This window comes from Antedon bifida, chromosome 7 (assembly GCF_963402885.1).
Source record: "Antedon bifida chromosome 7, ecAntBifi1.1, whole genome shotgun sequence".
Lineage (NCBI taxonomy): Eukaryota > Metazoa > Echinodermata > Crinoidea > Comatulida > Antedonidae > Antedon > Antedon bifida.
Window position 1 is genome coordinate 4,422,460 of NC_136232.1, and position 20,077 is coordinate 4,442,536.

Genomic DNA, 20,077 nt, shown 5'->3' on the forward strand with positions numbered 1-20,077 from the left:
TTGAAAAGCAAATGTTAATTTTAAATCAAGTAAAATAGAATATGTGTAGGTGCCAAGTTTGGTTTTTTTTTTTGGGGGTGGGAGGTGGTTTTAAATGAAAAATTTTATTTATGAATTGGAACATATTTGTGATAAAAAGCAATGAAAGCATAGCTCTTCGGTTCATATGGTTGGTTCAATGTATGTTGTATCAATTACAGTAGCACCTTCTGCTTTGTGACACCTCTATTCAGAGGACACCTCTACTAGGGAATCAAGTGAAAGAAACAGGGTAATATATTACTATATATTATTATTATTACTATACTATGGCCTATATTTAGGTGGAAACTCCTATTACTAAGGGGAAACCCCTATTCATGGCCATCCCTATAAAGGTGACATTTTGTTTGGTTCCCCACAGGTGTCCCCTTCATAGAGGGTTCTACTGTAATAGATCATACTTTGATATTTAAAATAATAAATAAAACATGTTTTAATGACATAATTAAGTTCTAATTCTAAAACAAAATAAACATGATGTTATGAATGTTGCATTCAATCAATGAATGAGAAAGAGAATAAAAGAATTAAAATGAACATAAGCTGGACAAACACAAATTGATGTAGCGAAAAATCCCAACGGAAAAACAGAAAAGCCGGAATGAGAACAAAAAAACTTCTGTCGGAATACCTTCCCACTTCCTAAGTCTTTCCATGAAATCTGAATGAGTTTTATTCGGTTCCCGATCCAAAAGAAATTTAAACTTTCTTTTCTTCTCTTCGTCATCTTTTTCAAATACGTCATCTTTGCCTTCTATGACATCGGAGTCAGATTCTCGTGTGGTAACAGTAGAATTCTCTTCAACTTTGAGTGTAAATGTGAGTATACAAACATGCTTATTGTTTTAGAATATTAAGTAAACACAGTAGAACCCCTCCTCCTGAGAGGACTTTCCCGTGAAACAAACAAGGGACAATATATTATTTAACAATAAATATTCCCTCCCTTTTAAGAGGACAATTTATTAGGGGTTCTACTGTATATTAAATTAATTAAAAACGGCAACCACACGATATCAAATTAATGTTAAAATCCAACAAAAAAACAGCCTAACCATAAGATATTGAAAATTATATTGTAATCTGATAGTGTACGATTATGAAAAAGTCATAAAATAGGTATTTAAAGAGAGAAACAAATGCTAATGTTCGTATACAAGCTCTCATATCTATGTGCTACCTCATCAAATATTTATTTAAATGGTCCTGAAATGCTATAAAAATCATACTCAAAATATTGCACATAATAATAGTAACAAAAATGAATAGTCATAAAATCTGAAAAATAATTCACAATTTTTATATACAATATGCATCATTTTCAAACAAGGATAAAAAATATATCAATATAAAAAAAAAGGAAAATAATATCAATATGTTATTTATAAGGTATAAATAACTGGTGATTAACTTACTTGAGCCAAGATTTCTCCTGCCATCACTGAGGAGAAAAAAAATCATAAAATTGATTATACAAATTTTATACAAAATTAACAAAAAGTATTACTGTTGTTTAAGCCCTTAATTTAATAAATAATGTTTCTGTAAAATATTGTTAAACTACATTTTTAAATCTGGTTCAATGTGTATGTTTGGTAAATTTATAAACCAAAAATGTATTAGAGTAGAACTCCTATTAAGGAGACACCTTCCGGGCTTAACAACGTCTTCCTTTGATCTCAGTGTCCCCTGAATAGGATTGGCCTCATATTAAGGGAAAGTGTCCCCTAAATAGGGGTTTGGCAAATTAACTGTTATATTTGCACAGTAACAAAAAAAATAATATATTAAATCAAAATGTTTAATTACATTCATTTGAATACAATACTGGTTACAACTCGCATATTGCCAGTCATTCGTTTCATGGATGACCAAAAGGGAGGTTTCTAATATTCACAAACACTTAATTCATCATTAAATTATTGTTTAAATAGCATTTTATTTCATATTTTATTTGAATTCAATTTATCTGCTGTCCAAATGCAATGAGCATTTTGTTAGATTAGATAAGATAACTTTATTCACCCAAGTAAAAATTATAGTGCTTTGTCTCATACAAAGTTAAAATAGTAAGTTATCAATATTATTATTAGCATTAATTTTTAAAAGGTATTCCAAAAAAAAAAAAATCAAAAATCATGATTCAATATATGGGTCATCAAGACAGCTTTGACCAGTTCAATGTAAAACTAGGTGTTTGTATCTTTTCAATTCAAAGTCAAGGACAGAAAGCCCTAATAAAGGGTGTTAGGCCCCCATCAACCACCCCTCGGCTATTACATCCTGTGACTTTTAGGCCTCAAGGACTGTTTTCAAAGGTATTACATGAAATAAAAACAAACCAGACCATGGCCTCTGATGTCATTTCCTTCTTTTAATATGATGGGACATATTTAAAATAAATGGTTGGAGATAAACTTGAAGGGGAGCAGTGAGTAACAGGAAATAACTTTGTCCATTGTCTTTTTAAAGTAAAATTATTTTTTTGTAAAAATAAAATTTACAGGTAAACGACGTTATAAGCAATTAGTAACACTAATTAGTTTCCAGGGCACTACTGAAATAATAGTGCCTGGGAAATGCATTAGTGCATAACCACATTTTTCTTAAGTTCTACATTTAAATGTCAATTTTATTTTAGGCCTACCCCTTTCAGCAACACAGTATCGTAATTAAGTATTGAAGTGTGTTGATATCTACCTTGAATACAAGATTGGGTTAGCTCCAATTTTGTATTTCCATGAAAATTTTTAGAAATTTGTTTTTGCAACAATGGGGCAAAAAGGTTGGAAGAGGGGAAAACGAGAATCATGGGTAGTTTGATCCTGAAAATCATGCTAAAAATCTTCTAAAGTCACAAATTCTCCAATAGGAAAAGGAGTATGGACATTTTATTGCTAGCAATATTATATAAAAAGAAATCAATAGAGAAGAAAGATTTCCAACAAACACAATGCAGATGGTTATTCGCCCCGTAGAAATCAGACCACCTACAGGTAGTTATTATGATACTTATATTCCGCTATATAATAAATAATATAAGACCTATTTCAAGGCTGTATGATACTTAGGTTCAGGCTGTTTTAAGTTATAAATCTCTCATAAACTTAACTGTTTCAAATAGATTTATTTTATCAATGTAGGTAATTTGATTCAAGTCAAGCATCAATCAATGTAACTGATTCAACATATCAAAAATGTTTTAGAATGTCTATCACATAAAAATAATATTTATAAAATTTATCATGAACCGATCTGTTCAGATGCTATCAGTTAAGTTAATTTGATTATATAAGGTGAATAATTTATCAACAAATCTAAAATTAAATTTAATCATAAATTATTAAAAATATGTTGAAAAGTCCATCAAATAAATGTATTCATATGAATAAACATGTGTCCTTGATATGTAGATATTTAGATTTAAATTTATTTGACAGTTGATAATCTAATGAAGTTGATGAAAGCAGTAGAAGCAAAAATAAAGGTATCTCCACAAAAAAGCAAAAGAGGGATAACGGATAAAGAATTGCTTTTTGCTATTGAAGGTATATCTCTGGTTTCTTTTAATTCCCCTTCAACCAAATTTTCAGGGTCTATTATTAATATATACATTATAAAACTGAAACCAGAAAAAAAACACCCAAAAAAAACAGATACTTATTTTATTAATTCTCTTAAATATACATAAAGGGACATTCTGTTGTAGTCTTGCTATAAACAACTTAAACTTATGTTCCGAATTTAACCCTTTGGCTATCTTTCCAGCTAGATAGCAGTCAACTCTCCAAATATTATATAGTCTTGTATATATTTTTGGACCTCAAGAAAAGTTTGGTTTTGGGAAAGTTTCTGGTTTTCAGAGAATCCAGTATTGGGAGAGTTGACTGTATAATTAATTGATATTCAAGTATTATACTGTACCTGTCAGGCGTAGGTAACTGAGCTCGGTGTTGCATAGTATCAATCTCTGGTTCTGAGCCTGTGTCTGAATCCTCTGAATCATTTTTATGCATCATCACCTCATGGAAGAATGGAGTAAATGCTTCAGCTTAGAAGAAAAATAATACATGTTAGACACTTACAACTAATACCCTTTCACATTAAAATCAAGAGAAATAATTCCAGAGAAACAGCAAAGTGTCTCTCAATAGTACCACATTCAAAAACTTCTTAAATCTACCATTACATTTTACTTTAACTCTGAATATGAAACTTTATTATCATTTATTATCAAGAAGAGCGTTGGTAAGAGATGTCGGTCTCGAATGTGAGAGATATGGGTTCGAGACCTAGTTTGGATTCTTAGACAAGATACTTGACTTGTCCTTCAGACGGTATACAAAGCTGTTGGTCCAGTATGCCTCACATGTGTGCGATAAAAAACTTTGTATGTTATTCAAAAAGAGTAGAGGATCATCTCCTATGTGCTGATTATGAACTCATACTGGGACCTCTGTTACCTTTACAAGCAATTATGTCACTCACTAACATGAAAATAACATTTTTTAAATCACTTACTCTGTGCTCCAAAGTCTGTTCCTGTGATCATAAATCCTGCATCAATTTTCGAAGCAAAGTCTTCCCCAGTTCTTGTAAGCTCAAAATGTTGCACCGCTTTTTCACCGTCACAAACGGCGACAATTTTTATTGCCAGATCATCATGTTTTGAAGCAAAGTTCCTGATAAAAATGGGTAAAAAATGATACAGTTTTAAAAGCTTTTAAACCTTTTTCTTGTCATGAATTTGTGACATTTATTCTGACATTTGTTTAGAGTAGAAAAAAATTATTAGATTATGAAGAATGTAGTAGGGTGCTCCATTTTTTTTAACTGAAAAATCAGAAAATAAATGTGGTTGTAAAGGGTTTATATTTTTATAATTAAAAATATATTGTTCCCCTGAAAACTGTATTTATTTTTTTTTTTTTTTATTGACAGGAGGGGATTTTGGGCACAAACATATGAGCAACATTCACTTTACAAACACACTTACTTCATTGTTTCATATGACCCCTTGCGTTTCGGTGAATAAAAAAGAATTAAACCATTGCACTGTGCCGCATATTTAGCCGCTGCGTGATAAGATGATGCTCGGATCTCAACATTAGCCTTCTTATCGTCAATATACGTTACAACATTAAATATGTAATCTGTTTGCGGTGTGCGATAACAAAGATCGTTCTTGATAAACGGACTTAAGATATTCTCGACCGTGTGTTCATCTCCGCACATTACACATAACCCGATTCTGTAAGAAAAATAATTTATATATGAAACCATACAAAATAAATTCTCGCATTTAAAAGAATTAAATCTTGATTCCCACTTGGACACAATGCAAGGGCGTAAGTGCGCCACAAGAAATTTGACCAATCACGATGCATGTATCGTCAGAGCTGTCCCTTGTGATTGGTCAGTTCACTTACATTGTACGTTGTAATGCATCCAAGCGTGAACCAAGCTTTTTTTTTTTCTGGAATAGCTTTAAATTTCCGAAATATATTCAATATATATTTACCATGCAGAAAGATTTAACAGAAAATATAAAACAACATTACAATTTGTATATTGTTTTTTTACATTGGTTTCTATATTTCGTTAAAATAAAGGAAGCCAGAACAGTATGTACAGATTATGATATTAAAATTGGCATGCTATATATTCTCTTTTCTTTCAACAGCATTTTGAGATACAGATATTAAACGTAGTTTAAAACAATTTACAGATGTTAGGTTTTTATACAATTTCTTTCAACAACTTGATAATAGTAAGAATGACATGATAGTATTGTAAGATATTTCATAAAAAATGTTATCTTATTGAACCAGAGGGGTATGTTGAAATAAGAGACATTCAAACAATAATGTAATGCAGACTTTGTTGTATGTATTAATCATAATTTTTTATATTTTTATGTTATTCATTGTCTGTGAATGTGGTTTAAGTTTAAACTGTCTTTAGAAATAACTTGACTTAACAATGAACATTATTTAAAATATTATACAAATGAATGTTTATGAGTGCAATGGTACAAATAATTTCATGAGGTGAAAGATATATTTTCAAAAAGCAAAAATGAGTGAAAATAGAAAAATTTTGATCTTTCACTAAAAAAAAAATGAGAAAAGAGGAAAGGCGATTACGTTAATGTTTCCATGAGACAGTGTCCATTGATTTCGTCATGCGGGTTTGGTGGTTGCGTGGATGTGAGAATTGCACGTATGGCCTGTTGTATTTGCTTTTCATGAAACTTGTTGCCTCTCATTAACATAGACTCATCTCTTGGCATGTCTACAAATTCTGTACTGGAAAGCCTGAAGGGATAAAAGATAAAACATTATTATATTACATAGGATATGTAAAACAGACAATGTGATTCGTTGAAATGGCATCACATGACTACATGCTTTAGGAAAAAAGAAGGATGTCTGAATATGTTTAAAGTAGTGTTGAAACATTACTTCTTGTTTCCTTGGCAATGTCCCTTTAATAGGGATCCCAAAGGAGGGGTTCTACTGTAGGATCTTAATTTGTTATATTAAAATTGATGTGGCATTGTATCATCATCTCTGTCATTCATTTCTAATACTATATTGATAACCATTCTGTCAGAGGCATTGACTGTAACACCACTGTCTACAAGAAAAGCCAGAAGGTCAAACCCCCAGTTAATTGGCTTTATCTTAATTCTGTTGGAGACATAAAAATTACAGGACTTTACAACTGACATGAATTTGTATTTGATAGTTACTGTCAAATCAAAAAAGGACGCCACAGGAATTAATTGTTGCATAACTAGAGGCGAGGCTGTGACTTATTATTTTGGGAATGACCGGGGATGGAAGGGTTTATTGAGAACTTAAATCATTTTAGGGAGTAAATAGCCAGTAGATGTATAAATAATGGTAATTTTAACTATTCTCTACTTCCTACAAATAAATTTTTAAAAAGAGGTATTTGTTGATTGAAACTGGACAGGCATAGCTGTGTAGCTCCAAACTGATAAATCTGTATTATTTTTAGTAAAATTTGGCTATAATACAACATGATCTATTTAAAAAATAAAATACTATTAACCAAAATGTTTTCGAAGAATAGTTTTCTATAGAAAGATCCCTTAATAAAACCTATTTGTACAAATACATTTTCTTCCAACAAAACATTATCTATGGGAATTTTACAGTACAACTTTTTTAGTCATCTTTGCTTCTGAACATTATCAAGCAACAATTAGAACCTATAAATCTTGCGAAAATGAATGTTTTATTGACAGAACCCACATCCTGCTACCCTGGTCACCCCTGCAATAAAATTCTGTTGACTGAGTCTGAATTTAACAACAGCTTGGGATGCTGTATTGCCAAGATTTATGTATGCCCCTACATTATAATATTTCTTATCTTGGGGTATAATTTCTTATTCTGGGGAATGTAAAAGTTAATTGAAAGTAACAAAAATGGAGTACAGTCAAACTGGCCAACTGACATAATAACCTAATTGCCTGACGACATCTTGGTATCAAGACATTAATCGAAAAAGAATGTGTGCGTGGGGGTAAATAATGTGAGAATAAATTTCTTATGATCAGTAAACTCAATCACTTGACTTTGAATCATGTAGCATATTAATAAGCAATGGCTACGTGATGTAGACAAGAAACTTAAGTTTGAGTTGGAGTGACGGACAGATTTGTTAAAAGCGAGAATCCACGCCCCTATTTTGTATGCTTAAGTGACTTAAAGGAAGGAGAAGATAAACATAAGTAGACGTGCTGTCCTGTGTAAATTATCATGTGATATATTATATGTTCCAGAAACAATAATTTGCATAATTATATCTCTTTGAAGAAAAATACAAAACTTTGCCAGTAACTATACAATACAAAATATATATTTTTTTCTTCTGCAGACTTGCAGTCTATGTTTTAATTCATTCACACAATCATCTGATACTTTGAGATTTAATAATTAAACATCTCAAGCCTATTACTAACAATGTTGTTGTTTCTATCCAACGAAAGTCAAAGCTTGTCTTTAAACAAAAATCTGAGATAGACTTCTTCATCAAATACTTCTATGAATGGATGACTCATTTGGACCAAGAACACTGGTTGACCAATCCCTGTTTGTTTTTTAACAATCATTTAGAAAATCGCCCTGTGTTTAGTTTTTTTTTAATTTGAAAAGAGGAAAGTAATACCAGAAGTTTTTTAAATATTGAGGAAAATTACTAAGGAACCATAAGTGAATTCATTCAATCCTTCTGAAAAGTGGCAATCCAGTTCACATGGCAAACATAAACATAAGCTGCTCTACAAATTTTTAAATAGGTCTTTGGGAGTGAAGTTGTTATACATAAACCTATGTTCCCACAAGGACGCAAGACTATAATAATTAAAGAGTAATGCAAGCGAGTTGACCAATGGACAAGCAATAATTTTAATAAACCATCGCTTGAGATTGATCAACTTATTTGAGTTCCACTTACATTCTTGCGTTGCATCTTAGTGGGAACCAAGTTTTAAAACTACAGTAGTAATATACATTTTGTAATTTTCTAAACAAATTACATAATTACAAATACACTACATACCCCATAACTGCATTTATTCACACTTGAATGATAAAGTCCGTAGGCCTACTAGGTATGACATGTCCACATTATGTGAATCTTACAGTAATTATGTAAAGGATGCAGGCTTAACAAAATTAGCTTGGGCCTTGGTCAAATACAAGGTAGGTAAAATGTCACTATGTGTAAGGATTAAGCAACCTTCGCTAAAATTAGTGGCCAACTAATTAACATAACGAAAGTATGTAAAGATATGATATTGTAATGTAAAAATGGAGCAAAACAAGTAAATAAATAAAATAGAACCATAGAAAAACCTCAGTACAGTAAATTCATTGCCATTATTTTATTTTATGGAAAAGTGTCCCCTTCATTGGGATGTCCCCTTAATAGGGTGTCGGCCACATATAGTGTTAACATATATTGCCGTTCGTTCATTTAACAGGAAAGCCCCCCCACCCTCCATAAGGGTGCTCCTTAATAGGAGTCAGCCATAGTATTAAAACATATTGTCCCTGGTTCGATTCACATGCAATTGCAAGTGCACCCTTAATAGGAAACTGTGTTTTATTGTAATAAAAAGAAGTCGAAGTAAAAGTATTAAAAATAGCAGAAAAAAATTATTATGGAGGATAACATAAACGTATCCTGTGGTTTGCGCATTCAATGCCATTCTTAACACCCAGGACGCCTAGACCAGGTTCAAGTCAAGATTACCAATATCCTCTTGCCTACAGTAGGTCAATGGAATTTAGATTATTTAATAAAATACCAGCTACACTGTATACTTAATCACAAGACATCTAGGGTTTGAATTAGAAAGAAGTTTGCACAAGGTTTGCACAGTTTAGCAATACCCACGGTTTCTAATATTTTGTTGTTTTAAAATGGTATTATTTGTGATACAAAAATTGTCAAGGTACAGTACTTCTATTTATAACACCTAAACTTAATGTTAAAGATGTATTGTCCCTTGAAACACAAAAAAATGAAGGTCAAAATATTCTAAATTTAAATTGGCCATATCAAAGTAATATTAAAGTTATTCACTTTAAGTCGAAAATTCGAGCCAAAAGCAACAAGTTTACGTAATTAACAGGTAAATTAGTTTGATTACATTTCGTCTGGAAAATCTTCGCGAACGAAAGTAAACAAAGATTTCAAACCACGAGTACGCATTATGCATATGCTAATTAGGATTGTTTACAACTCGTCACGGTTGAGAAGGTATTTTCACACAGATCATAAGGAAGTTTTATGATTATGCATACAGAGTAGCCAAACAAGCGCGTTTCATTATGGGGTATGTTTTGATCGAAAACTTTGACTGGAAGCCAAAGTTATTTTTTAAACAAAAAAACGTCTGTATTTCAGTTAAATGATTTTTTTTCGACAAATTTTTGGTGATAGTTAATAACTATTATGATACTTCAAAATGACCCACCTTTTTTCGAAATCTGTTATTTTTTATTTTTTTGGAATTAGTCAAAGGGACAATACATCTTTAAACCTAAATGTGACCAAAAAAAATGTGATGTGCCCTTATATGGACTTTTTGTTTTGTTTTTTAATTTGATAGTGTAGACAGAGCTTTATACTTACTAAATAATTGCTTTAAAAAGGTTAAAGAGTATTACACTTACAGTACAGTAGTAACTGTAGTTAAAATAATGTTGACATCCCTCAGTGGACAGCATATTAAAATTAATGAACAAAAGATTATTAAATAACCTTCCAAATGTCCAAATTAATAACAAAATCACATACAGAACAAGCCACCATTTTGGAAAACCAAATAAACATTGACATAAAGTTAAAAGCGAGAATGCGTTGGCAACAGCTGGGAAGACGTACACAGAATGGGACGACGCTAACAAGGCAATGTTACAGTAAGTGTCACAAGAATTACAAAGTATCAGCAAGAAAATACGGATCTGGATATGGTACATTTCCTTTTTTAATGGATAATGTAATTGAATTTAAACTTTATTAACCTATATATATATAAATTCTTTGCCAAATTAGTAGTGGAGATGTAGCTTGGTGGTTATGCTTGCCTTTCAATCCCAAGGTTCAGGGTTCAATCCTACAGTAGTACTTATCAGGATTATAACTCACAATTGACTGGAGGTTTTTTTTAAACACCCTGTTGAAAAGAAAAGCGCTCTCAGACCTCTATGGAATGTAAGAGTAAAAGATGGTGTATCAATGTATTAGGAAAGTTGGGCAAATAATTGGGCCAATAAAGGAGGAAAGTGTCGCTGGGTTAATAATAGACAGGAGGGTTCTCCAGTAATCTTACAAACCTTGTTGACATTGTTTGCGCCTCTTCTTTAATTTCGTTGTGCTCGTCATCTTCAACGAGTACACCACGTGCGAATACAAAGATAATTGGTAACTTGAAAAGGTCCTTGTTGTCATACTCTGGATTCAGGATTGTGCTCTCCAGACTCGACTTGATATACTCAAACGATTCTCGTCCAGAAAACGTACATATACAACCTGAAGATACCAAAAATAAGTTCATAAATGAATGTACAGAAGGCCTATATTCTTACCTTTGGGATTACTTTGTGGTTTACTGGAACTAAAAAAAATATAAGTTGGAACCATACGGTAAATGTATAGAATAGAGAGAATAATTTCATTCACTGAGAGCCCATATTAAACAATTAATCTTTCAACTAACAAATAAGTATAAATATAAAGTATTGTACAGTCTTACTAGAACCAAAAAAAATATAAGTTGGAACCTTACAGTAGATGTATAGATTCTATAACCTAGTTTTATATTTAATTGATTATTATGTAACTATATGTATTGTAACTGGCAATAAACGATTAAGGATTAAATAATAGGGAGCCAACTTAAAAACAATCACAGCTCAAAAAGTGGTTCATCAAAGAGCGAGGGAAAATCGAATGTGGTGGTATTACGATGTTTGAAGTTATATTAACACTATGTCTGTGTTACAGTATGTTGGCTATATCATTGCGAACTGGAAAGTTAACACTACTCATGAGTAGAGTCTACACAGTTTGGGTCATCTCAAAGGTAAATATTTTGTTTACTAGTTCAGTTAAAAAGAGAAGAGTAGCAAAAAGCAATACTGGTGATCTCACCAACTCTTAACTTATTAAAAACAATAGAAAAAATGACAAATACATAACCCCCATTGTCAAGGCTATGTTACACTTTATAAACTGTGTCCACCTCTTTCAGCATACAATAAAATCCAGTAAAAATAACCATTAGTCAACTTCCTATCAAAATTTAATTTTATGACAATAAACAAAATGTTCTCTTATTTGCTCTACGTGCAGTATCAATTTTGTGTGAAATACAGTAACTCAAATTGAACCTGTGAATGGTGCAACCATGCACTGAAGGATTTTAACAAGAAATAATGACCATATGACATACTAAAAAATTATGTGTTCCGTTGAATGGAGAGAATAATTTCATTAGTTGAAAATGAAAGGCCATATTAAACAATCATTTTTTTGACAATTTCTTCCCATTTATTATTTGTATACCAATAGATAAACATGGTTTGTCAATCAAGAATTCTCGTTTTATAAAAGTTTGACAATTTTAGCATTGCTTGCCAACAAAAAGTCTATGCAAGCAAGGTACCATGAACCCCGACCTATAAAGTATAATTAATAAGCATGTGAAATTAACTAAATGAAGCAAAGCAGGTTATGTCGTTATAGGTCAGCAACCTTTTTGTCTTGTTTTTTAATTAAGGAGAGTTTTGGGGATTGAAAACATCGTATAGATATTATCAAGAAATGGTTAATAATCATATTTACAAGGAAATGTTTATGAATCATGAATTTATTAAAAATGTAAATTACATTATGGATTTATTTTAAAGGAATTTTCTTTTCTTTCTTTTCAAGGAGAAATGTATGGATAATGACTCTTTGATGAAAGAAAAGGAGGAAAGAAGAAAGTTTATGGAACGGAAAAAGAAACAAAAAGTTTATGGACTGGAAATATAGACAAAATGAGACAATCTAATGTTCTTCATCTTCATCTATTCTTTTAATACCAACTATACTGCAACGTAAAAAAATGTTAGGAGCAAGATAAAATAATATTTTAAATTGCATTATAAAACAATTATAAAAAAATTATTTTGTAGTGTTGTTTCATGTATTGTACTATACCTGCTGGGGTGAACTCTTCTGTTTTGAATGCATTTTGAGACTGAGATACATCGCCCTCTATTGCTCGAAGTTGAAGGTTATGTAGCATCCCGTCCAATGTGTACTCTCCATCGCAGCACTGGGACTAAAGAAAAAAAAAAAATTTTGGATAAAATGAAAGAAAACAGTAAATAACAATCACTTGGGCAACTTTCTATATCATATACTCCATAAATGTATTTATTTTTTAAAACAAAGATAAATTATTAAATGTTGATTATGCTATAAATAAATGCTATATTGTAGGTTTAAAAAAACATATTTTGTACAGAAATCTTTGGACAAAACTTTGATGCACATAGAACAGTATAGAACGTATCGGCATAGATTTTTTGTTTTTAATACTAGTAAAACAATCGACGAAACACATTTTTGTTATCTGTCAAAGAGTGGTGGCGTGCTTAGACCAGAAGTAGAAAATTGTCTACTAGTAAAACAATCAATCGAATAAATAAAAATTGAACAAATAAAAATCAGCCATTTATTTATATTAAAAAAACTTTGATTCCTGGTAGGGGTTTGGTTTACTGCACCCCGTCAAAGAGTGGTGGAGTGCTTTAGACTAGAAGTAGCAAGGAACTGTACAGTAAGCAGACAAGGCACTTAACCAGGCGTGCAACTAAACTAACATGCCATGTCTCAACGACACGCAACAAAGAGTTTGCGTGATCCAAGAACATAGAAAATGCTCAATATTTTATCCGTTTCTGACAAATGATATAAAACAGAACTGCTTCATTATGGAATGTTGCATGACCTCAACAACTAAAAACAGATTTAATAAAAAGCAGATTATTCTAACATATGCAATACATAATTTAAAATATAGATAAAAATGACTTCCTGTATTGAAATTATGAAACTTATTGCAAGTCACAAAAAGCAATCCATTTTTCAAATTATTATGCCAACGAAATTGAAAAATGTCAAAACCATTCAGATACATGTTTATACTTTACACAATACATTACCAGAGGTCCCAACTTAAAAAGGAGACTTGCAGAAACGCAGCCAAACCATAGGGTGCACTATAATTGTCCAAATTACAACATAGAGTGTGCTATTTTACTGATGACCAATAGTTCCTAATATTAGCTTTAAGTTTTTTTGCTTAGAATTACTCGAAACGGAGCATTGTTTCTCTTTGTACATCAGTACGTGTTTTCACTGAACAAGCTCAGAAGTTCCCCTTATAAAGAACATGCATGAAAATGGTTAATTAAATACTGTAAGATAAAATGTTTTGAAAAGCGGGACAATTCAGGGTTGGTGTGGGCAACATAAAAAAATGAGTTAAATTGCTCGGAGAGCCGAGCTTCTAACGGGAACTACGGACCCTGGGCAGCCTCATGGCTCATTTAGCTCGCGAAGTACTCAAGCTAATTTTTTCCATTTCAAAACGGATCTACGCCATTGACTATACAAACCTTGCTCCAAAATTACTGTGACAATTATATTTTTTTTATCTCGCAATCTTCATCGCAAACTACAAACAATATTATGACTAGCTACTGAAGTGTATAGATTCATGATAAAACGTTTCTTTTGGCACTTGTTTTTTTCTCCCGCAAAAGAAGTTCTATTTCCCCACTTGACAGAAGGACTTCAAAATTAAATACGGGTGAATTCCTGTACACAGGCCTTGCAAAACTATCATGAAAAAAAATCAATTAAAACATCTGACTCATCCTAGGGAGATGGGATCTACATTCATACAGTATTAATACCCAGTGCAAACATGTAAATGATGATTTGTGTGTGAAGGTCATAGCATGACAGCTGGATTTCTAACAGGTAGAAACGATGTCTCTTATGGTGACAGCGTGCCTAAATATGGGAAGTCAGGCTTGCGATCAACATGTGCCCTGCCCATGGAGGCTACAGCCTTCAACTGCGACAGACACTATTAAGTTCTAAGCTATTAGGCAGGAGTACAGAAATTATCGCCGTTTAGCAAAACTTATACTAGCCTTGATTCTGTGGTACTTGCATGTACCGCCCTTTTAAATAATTGTACAACATTTATTTTACAAACTTTAATTGGCTGATTGGATTAACGAATACATGTAATTTGTTTAATGTAGGTTTTTTTTTGTAATCCCAGTTTATGTACTGTATCTATCATTTCAGTACAATATGTGTGACTGGTTCATCACAAATCTGCTGCCTATTTTTCTAAATTTTATTTGACAACTACTGTAGCACTTCATAATAAAGAAACATTTTGATTTATAAAAAATATTGGAATATAAAAAACTTATATTACTAAAACTCAAAGATAAATAAATATTCTATGAAAGAAAAAAAACCTCTAAGAAATTAAAATATCTCAAATGCTAAAGTTCTTAAATTGACCAAAAAGAAGACAAAGGCATACTGAAAAGTGATGTAATAATTTTAGTCTCTTTAATAAGCTTTACACAAATCTGACACTATGAATGTATTCAATCACCTTGAATTGCACCCCTACCCAGAGGTCCCCCTTGCCACTTGACCTACTTATGAACAAAAGAAAGATAGTCACGTTCCAAGCAGTGCCTACCATAAAAAAGGGGGTACTGCTTTCTTTGCAACAACAATCCTCTAATAAGCACAAGATGTTAATGAACTTTGGTAATTTAAAATGAGAGTGGACAATATAAGCCGTAACAATCTATTCCACTGGGAAAATATATTGTGGAGTCATCCTGTCAGGAATATAGAATTAATTAACAGAGATTTTCATTGATCAAGTAAACCTTTTTGCAGCATTATAATAATTTCTTAAACCGTTATAACAATGAGATCCTTTAAAATTAATTTAATTCTAAATAGGAATATGAATTGATATTGTATTATATTATACTCCCAAATACATATTTTTTTCCAAATACAATAACATAGACTTCTAAGAGTACAGAACTCTACTCATCTTCTAGAATGCTTCAGACTCAAGTCAGGAAACATGTAGTGAAATTTTTAAATGAACAAAAAAAAATCTGCTTTCAAAACTTGATTAAGTGTCCCTACAAAATAGATCCTTATCAAGAAGTCGGCAACAATTAGGCACAATTAGGCCAAATTATGTTAAAATATGAAAAATAAGTGAACATAGCGCTTTAGCCCTGAAAAGGCAATTTGTAAGTTCAAATTTGGCATGACAACAGGCAGAAGGCAACGATTTAAAAAAGCTGTGACTCACTGTATTGGAGTCAAGTTTCTGATTTTAACTTGTGCTTGGGTGAAAAGCGCTTAACCAGCGATAAAAATCAACAGGTGTTTGGGGTACGAAAGTTAAATTATTACAATTTTACGTCCGTTAAGTTTCATAACATCACGTTTGTTCGCTTCCAATGATTTGTTTTCTCCATTTTTTGTTTTTGTAATGAAGATGATCAGACATTCTATAAATATACTAATTTGTGGTAACAGATGTAAAAGTAAAATATCAATATAAACAAATGATATTCATAATTTATGCATGACTCAGGTTAATGAGAATACTAATTTACTGTTGGTAGATCTGGAGATATCACAAAACATTATGTCCTTACACGCATTGCTTGTTGTTTAAAAATAACAAAAACAATTCATAAACCTTGTATTTATTATACAGTAATTCCATCCATATTTCATAACCTCCTTCCATTTTTAGTCGCGTGCAACGCGACTCTACAGCTCACTATATCGTTCGGTTGTTCGATCGGTAAACACTAACTTGAGCACGCGACTTCAGCAATGTATGACCTTGTTTTTTTCTATTATTAGCATCTATCTATTGTATTACTGTACAGTATTGTTCTAAAGCTTTGTATACACTTTCAAACTTTGACAAAAAAAGTGTGATGTGTCCAAATATGGTAGTGATATGCTTAAATATGGTGATAGTGATATGACATCATCAAGTCCATATACAGTATGGGCACATCACATTTTTTTGTTACATAAAGTTTGATAGTGTAGAGAAAGTGTGGAGAAACAAATAAACAGTTAACTGTTCAGGTTCTAGCTCAAGGAAATAGAGGGCACCATTGTATGAAATTTGTACAATTATACATCAATTAAACTTCAAATGTTATTTATTTCCACATATACCCCACCCATATACATGGAGGATGCATATTTATGTATTACTATTATGGTCTTAGTATAATATTTAAATAAGAGATGAGGATCATTATCTATTTTAATATTGCATGCTTTAACTGTTTAGAAAGTCTTTGTATTAATGTCAACTATTGTAACATGAATATCTGAAGTACACTGTAGCTAAAACATTCAATTAATATCATGTTTCATTATACTCCCTCGCTGCTCTAATTTAATTTGCCAAATTACATAAATAATGTCATATAAACATTACAAACATCTAAAAAATCATGAATTGCATGATTTTTTGTAAATCCAACTTCTTAGACATTTCTGACATGTGACGTATGATTCTATGACATAAACCACCCTGCTTAAGATTATATGGTTTATGTATTAAGCATAGTCTTAAAGTTAAGTCAAAAGAAAGCGAAAGCATCTTCAACTCATCATTATTATCTGTAACAGACACCTTAATATCATGTTGAACAAAGGTGTTTGGACAGGCCACGCCCTTGGGTGAAGATCACAAGACTTTAGAGAGACCTACATGATGCCACTCACATGGGATTACTGTGGGAGTTATTCCCGATAATTTAGCAGATCGGGGCTGGTTAGGATTTGTCATTGCAAGACAGTTGAGGAATGGAAAAATGAAAGCTATTTTAAAACAAATTTGATATTTAAAGTCCTGTATTAGTTACAGGTAATATTAAAACCAACAAAATTACATAGTTTTTATATTTTTTCCATAATATAGTGGTTAGCATTTCTGTCAATCTATAGTATAATTGCTTGTTTTCAAATTTCATTTTAAAAATGTTATAAAATAAAACAATACTGTATGTTTCACTCTCTCTGGTTTGTGGATGTTTTTTTAATTTATTTTTGCACTGCTTGCTAAATGAAATCTACATTAGTCACTCGGTTTACCAACAGCCTTTAATTTAATAAATTAACATTACCTTACAAGAGTAAGAAAACATAAAATTAAATTATCTATCATGATGGTCTAATACAGTACATAGCTACCCACATAATCAACATTAACGAAAACAAGTAACTACCTACACAGTGACATTTTCCAAAAGTTTCTAACAGATTAGGACATCCGCTAATAGGTATACAATTTGTCAAGCTCGTCACATGATACAATATTATTGCACATTAGTTTAATGTTAATGTTTTCGTCTTAACCCATGTAACCTAGCTATTCCTGTTCATGTACTGACTCAGTGACATAACGCCCACATAGCAGAATCGTATATGGAGAGTGAACGAGTAAAAGCAGGAATAACAAATTCACCGACTACTGTGTTTAAAAAAATTGAGTATCTGACTAATAAAGAGAAGTGGACACAGAATATCAAGCTTACAAATAATGTACTAATATCACCATGGAAATTGGTTGGTTTTGGGAATTTGTTTCAGTAAAAATCGTAGCGTTTTTAACATTTTCATTTACACATAATTTCATTCTCTATATCAACTGCTGGATACTTCATTTTAGACAAATTAAAAAAAATTACTAGATTCATACAAATCCAAGATTTTAATATTTGTATGACAGCTTCATTTTAGTTATTAAGCACAGTATAGCAAACACATGACTATAGGTCATTCTACAAGTTCAACAACTTCTACACACCTCTGAATTGTCTATACTTTACAAACATATAGAAGTAGCATGAAAACTTGCCTATTATTTCGCATTGAGAAGAATTGACTCTTAATAGAAATTTTGTTGCAAACAGGCAGGTGAACCTAACTTTAAAAAGGTGTCAATTATGGGTGTCCTTAACGCATCGATCAGTTAATTAAACAATTAAGATAAGTGATCTGATATATTCAGGAAGTAAATACTCTCACATACCTAACAATATATTTGACCCAGTCTTAGTTGAACTGAACATCAAATAAAAACAGGAATAGGCAAGTGACGCACATCGCCTTCCCTAATTTAAACTAGCCTAATTCGTACGGAAAGGTCATGTTTCCATAATATCAAAGAAGGCCTACCAACAGATCAAGCAATGAATTTATAATTAATAATGAAAGCAACCCATCCCATGTATCCATCATTATGTTCTGTTTTACGCACTTTGCTGACCTGAAACCAGTGATGCAGACAACTGACTTTTGGTGTCATCTTAGATAATTCATCAACGTAGAATAATACAAGAAAAATTTATAAATAGGTCACATATGGTGAATATTAGTTTGCGTTTGAGTCTTTGGAGTGTAAATATTGTAAGAGTAAAAATAAGTCAATGATATTTAAGAGTAAATACATCACAGTTTGATTTTTAAATTGGTATTGGCACTTCCCTCGATAGTGGAATAACGTGAATACTAATCGGACGGAAGGGTCAAGCAATCACGGACAAACTTACTTTATGAAAATTATCATTATAATGAGCGCCCTGATCACGACATCTAGCAATGTCACGCATCAATTGTTCAAGTCATCATTTTCAAAAATGAAACTTGGGATGACAGAAATTATGAATTATATTATAACTTTTAATTTTAGGTTAAAACTGGGTGGAGTATGCATGATTAATAAAGAAAAATAGAGTTTTTAATGTGTTTACATACTGTACATCTTATGTATTTGACCCCTATAAGACATTACCCTTTTTTCTGACCTTAAACTTTTAAGAAAATGATGTGTATCATCATAAATATAATATGAAAGTAGGTGATAGGTGATATATGATGTGTGAAGTTTTAAACTGAAAAAAAAAAAATTATAAAAAAAGTCGATTCAGATTGCGAATGATTGTGGTTAAGGTACTTTTTAACCAGTATGGTTAGTTTTACCGACACTGTGGTAATATAAGTCCTACTCTGGTAGTTGTTAAAAAGTACAAATGGTCTTGGTTTTCAAACTGAAACCAGCTTTCAGAATTTTTGGGTCAAATATACTGTAGCTACAGTAGTGACTCGTGTAATTCAATCCAGTGTGATCGAGGCTTAAGCCTATAGTACCCCACTCAAATTATCTTGTAAGTGTTCCTAGATCCTCTAAACTAACCCTTAGTCAAGGAGGTCATCCATAATCAACAAGTGATTTAGCAATATTGAGGAAATGGTGTTTGGTTTCTTTTTAGTCATGCTACAATTTCTGTATAATATTATTGACAGATTTGCATGTTTCTTTCCTGAGACACGTAAT

At 31.7% G+C, this 20,077-nt stretch overlaps 1 protein-coding gene across 1 annotated transcript in view; it reads right to left on the minus strand.

The window, feature by feature from the left end:
• Positions 1–20,077, minus strand: part of LOC144848688 (rho GTPase-activating protein 5-like) — an 80,963-nt gene that overhangs the window by 47,093 nt on the left and 13,793 nt on the right. The window contains exons 8-15 of the mRNA XM_078705534.1: positions 12,793–12,916; positions 10,923–11,118; positions 6,189–6,359; positions 5,039–5,293; positions 4,564–4,724; positions 3,967–4,093; positions 1,458–1,483; positions 674–847 (exon numbers count right to left, since the gene is read on the minus strand). Coding sequence (XP_078561660.1) covers positions 674–847; positions 1,458–1,483; positions 3,967–4,093; positions 4,564–4,724; positions 5,039–5,293; positions 6,189–6,359; positions 10,923–11,118; positions 12,793–12,916 — 1,234 coding nt within the window. The remainder of the gene's footprint in view (positions 1–673; positions 848–1,457; positions 1,484–3,966; positions 4,094–4,563; positions 4,725–5,038; positions 5,294–6,188; positions 6,360–10,922; positions 11,119–12,792; positions 12,917–20,077) is intronic.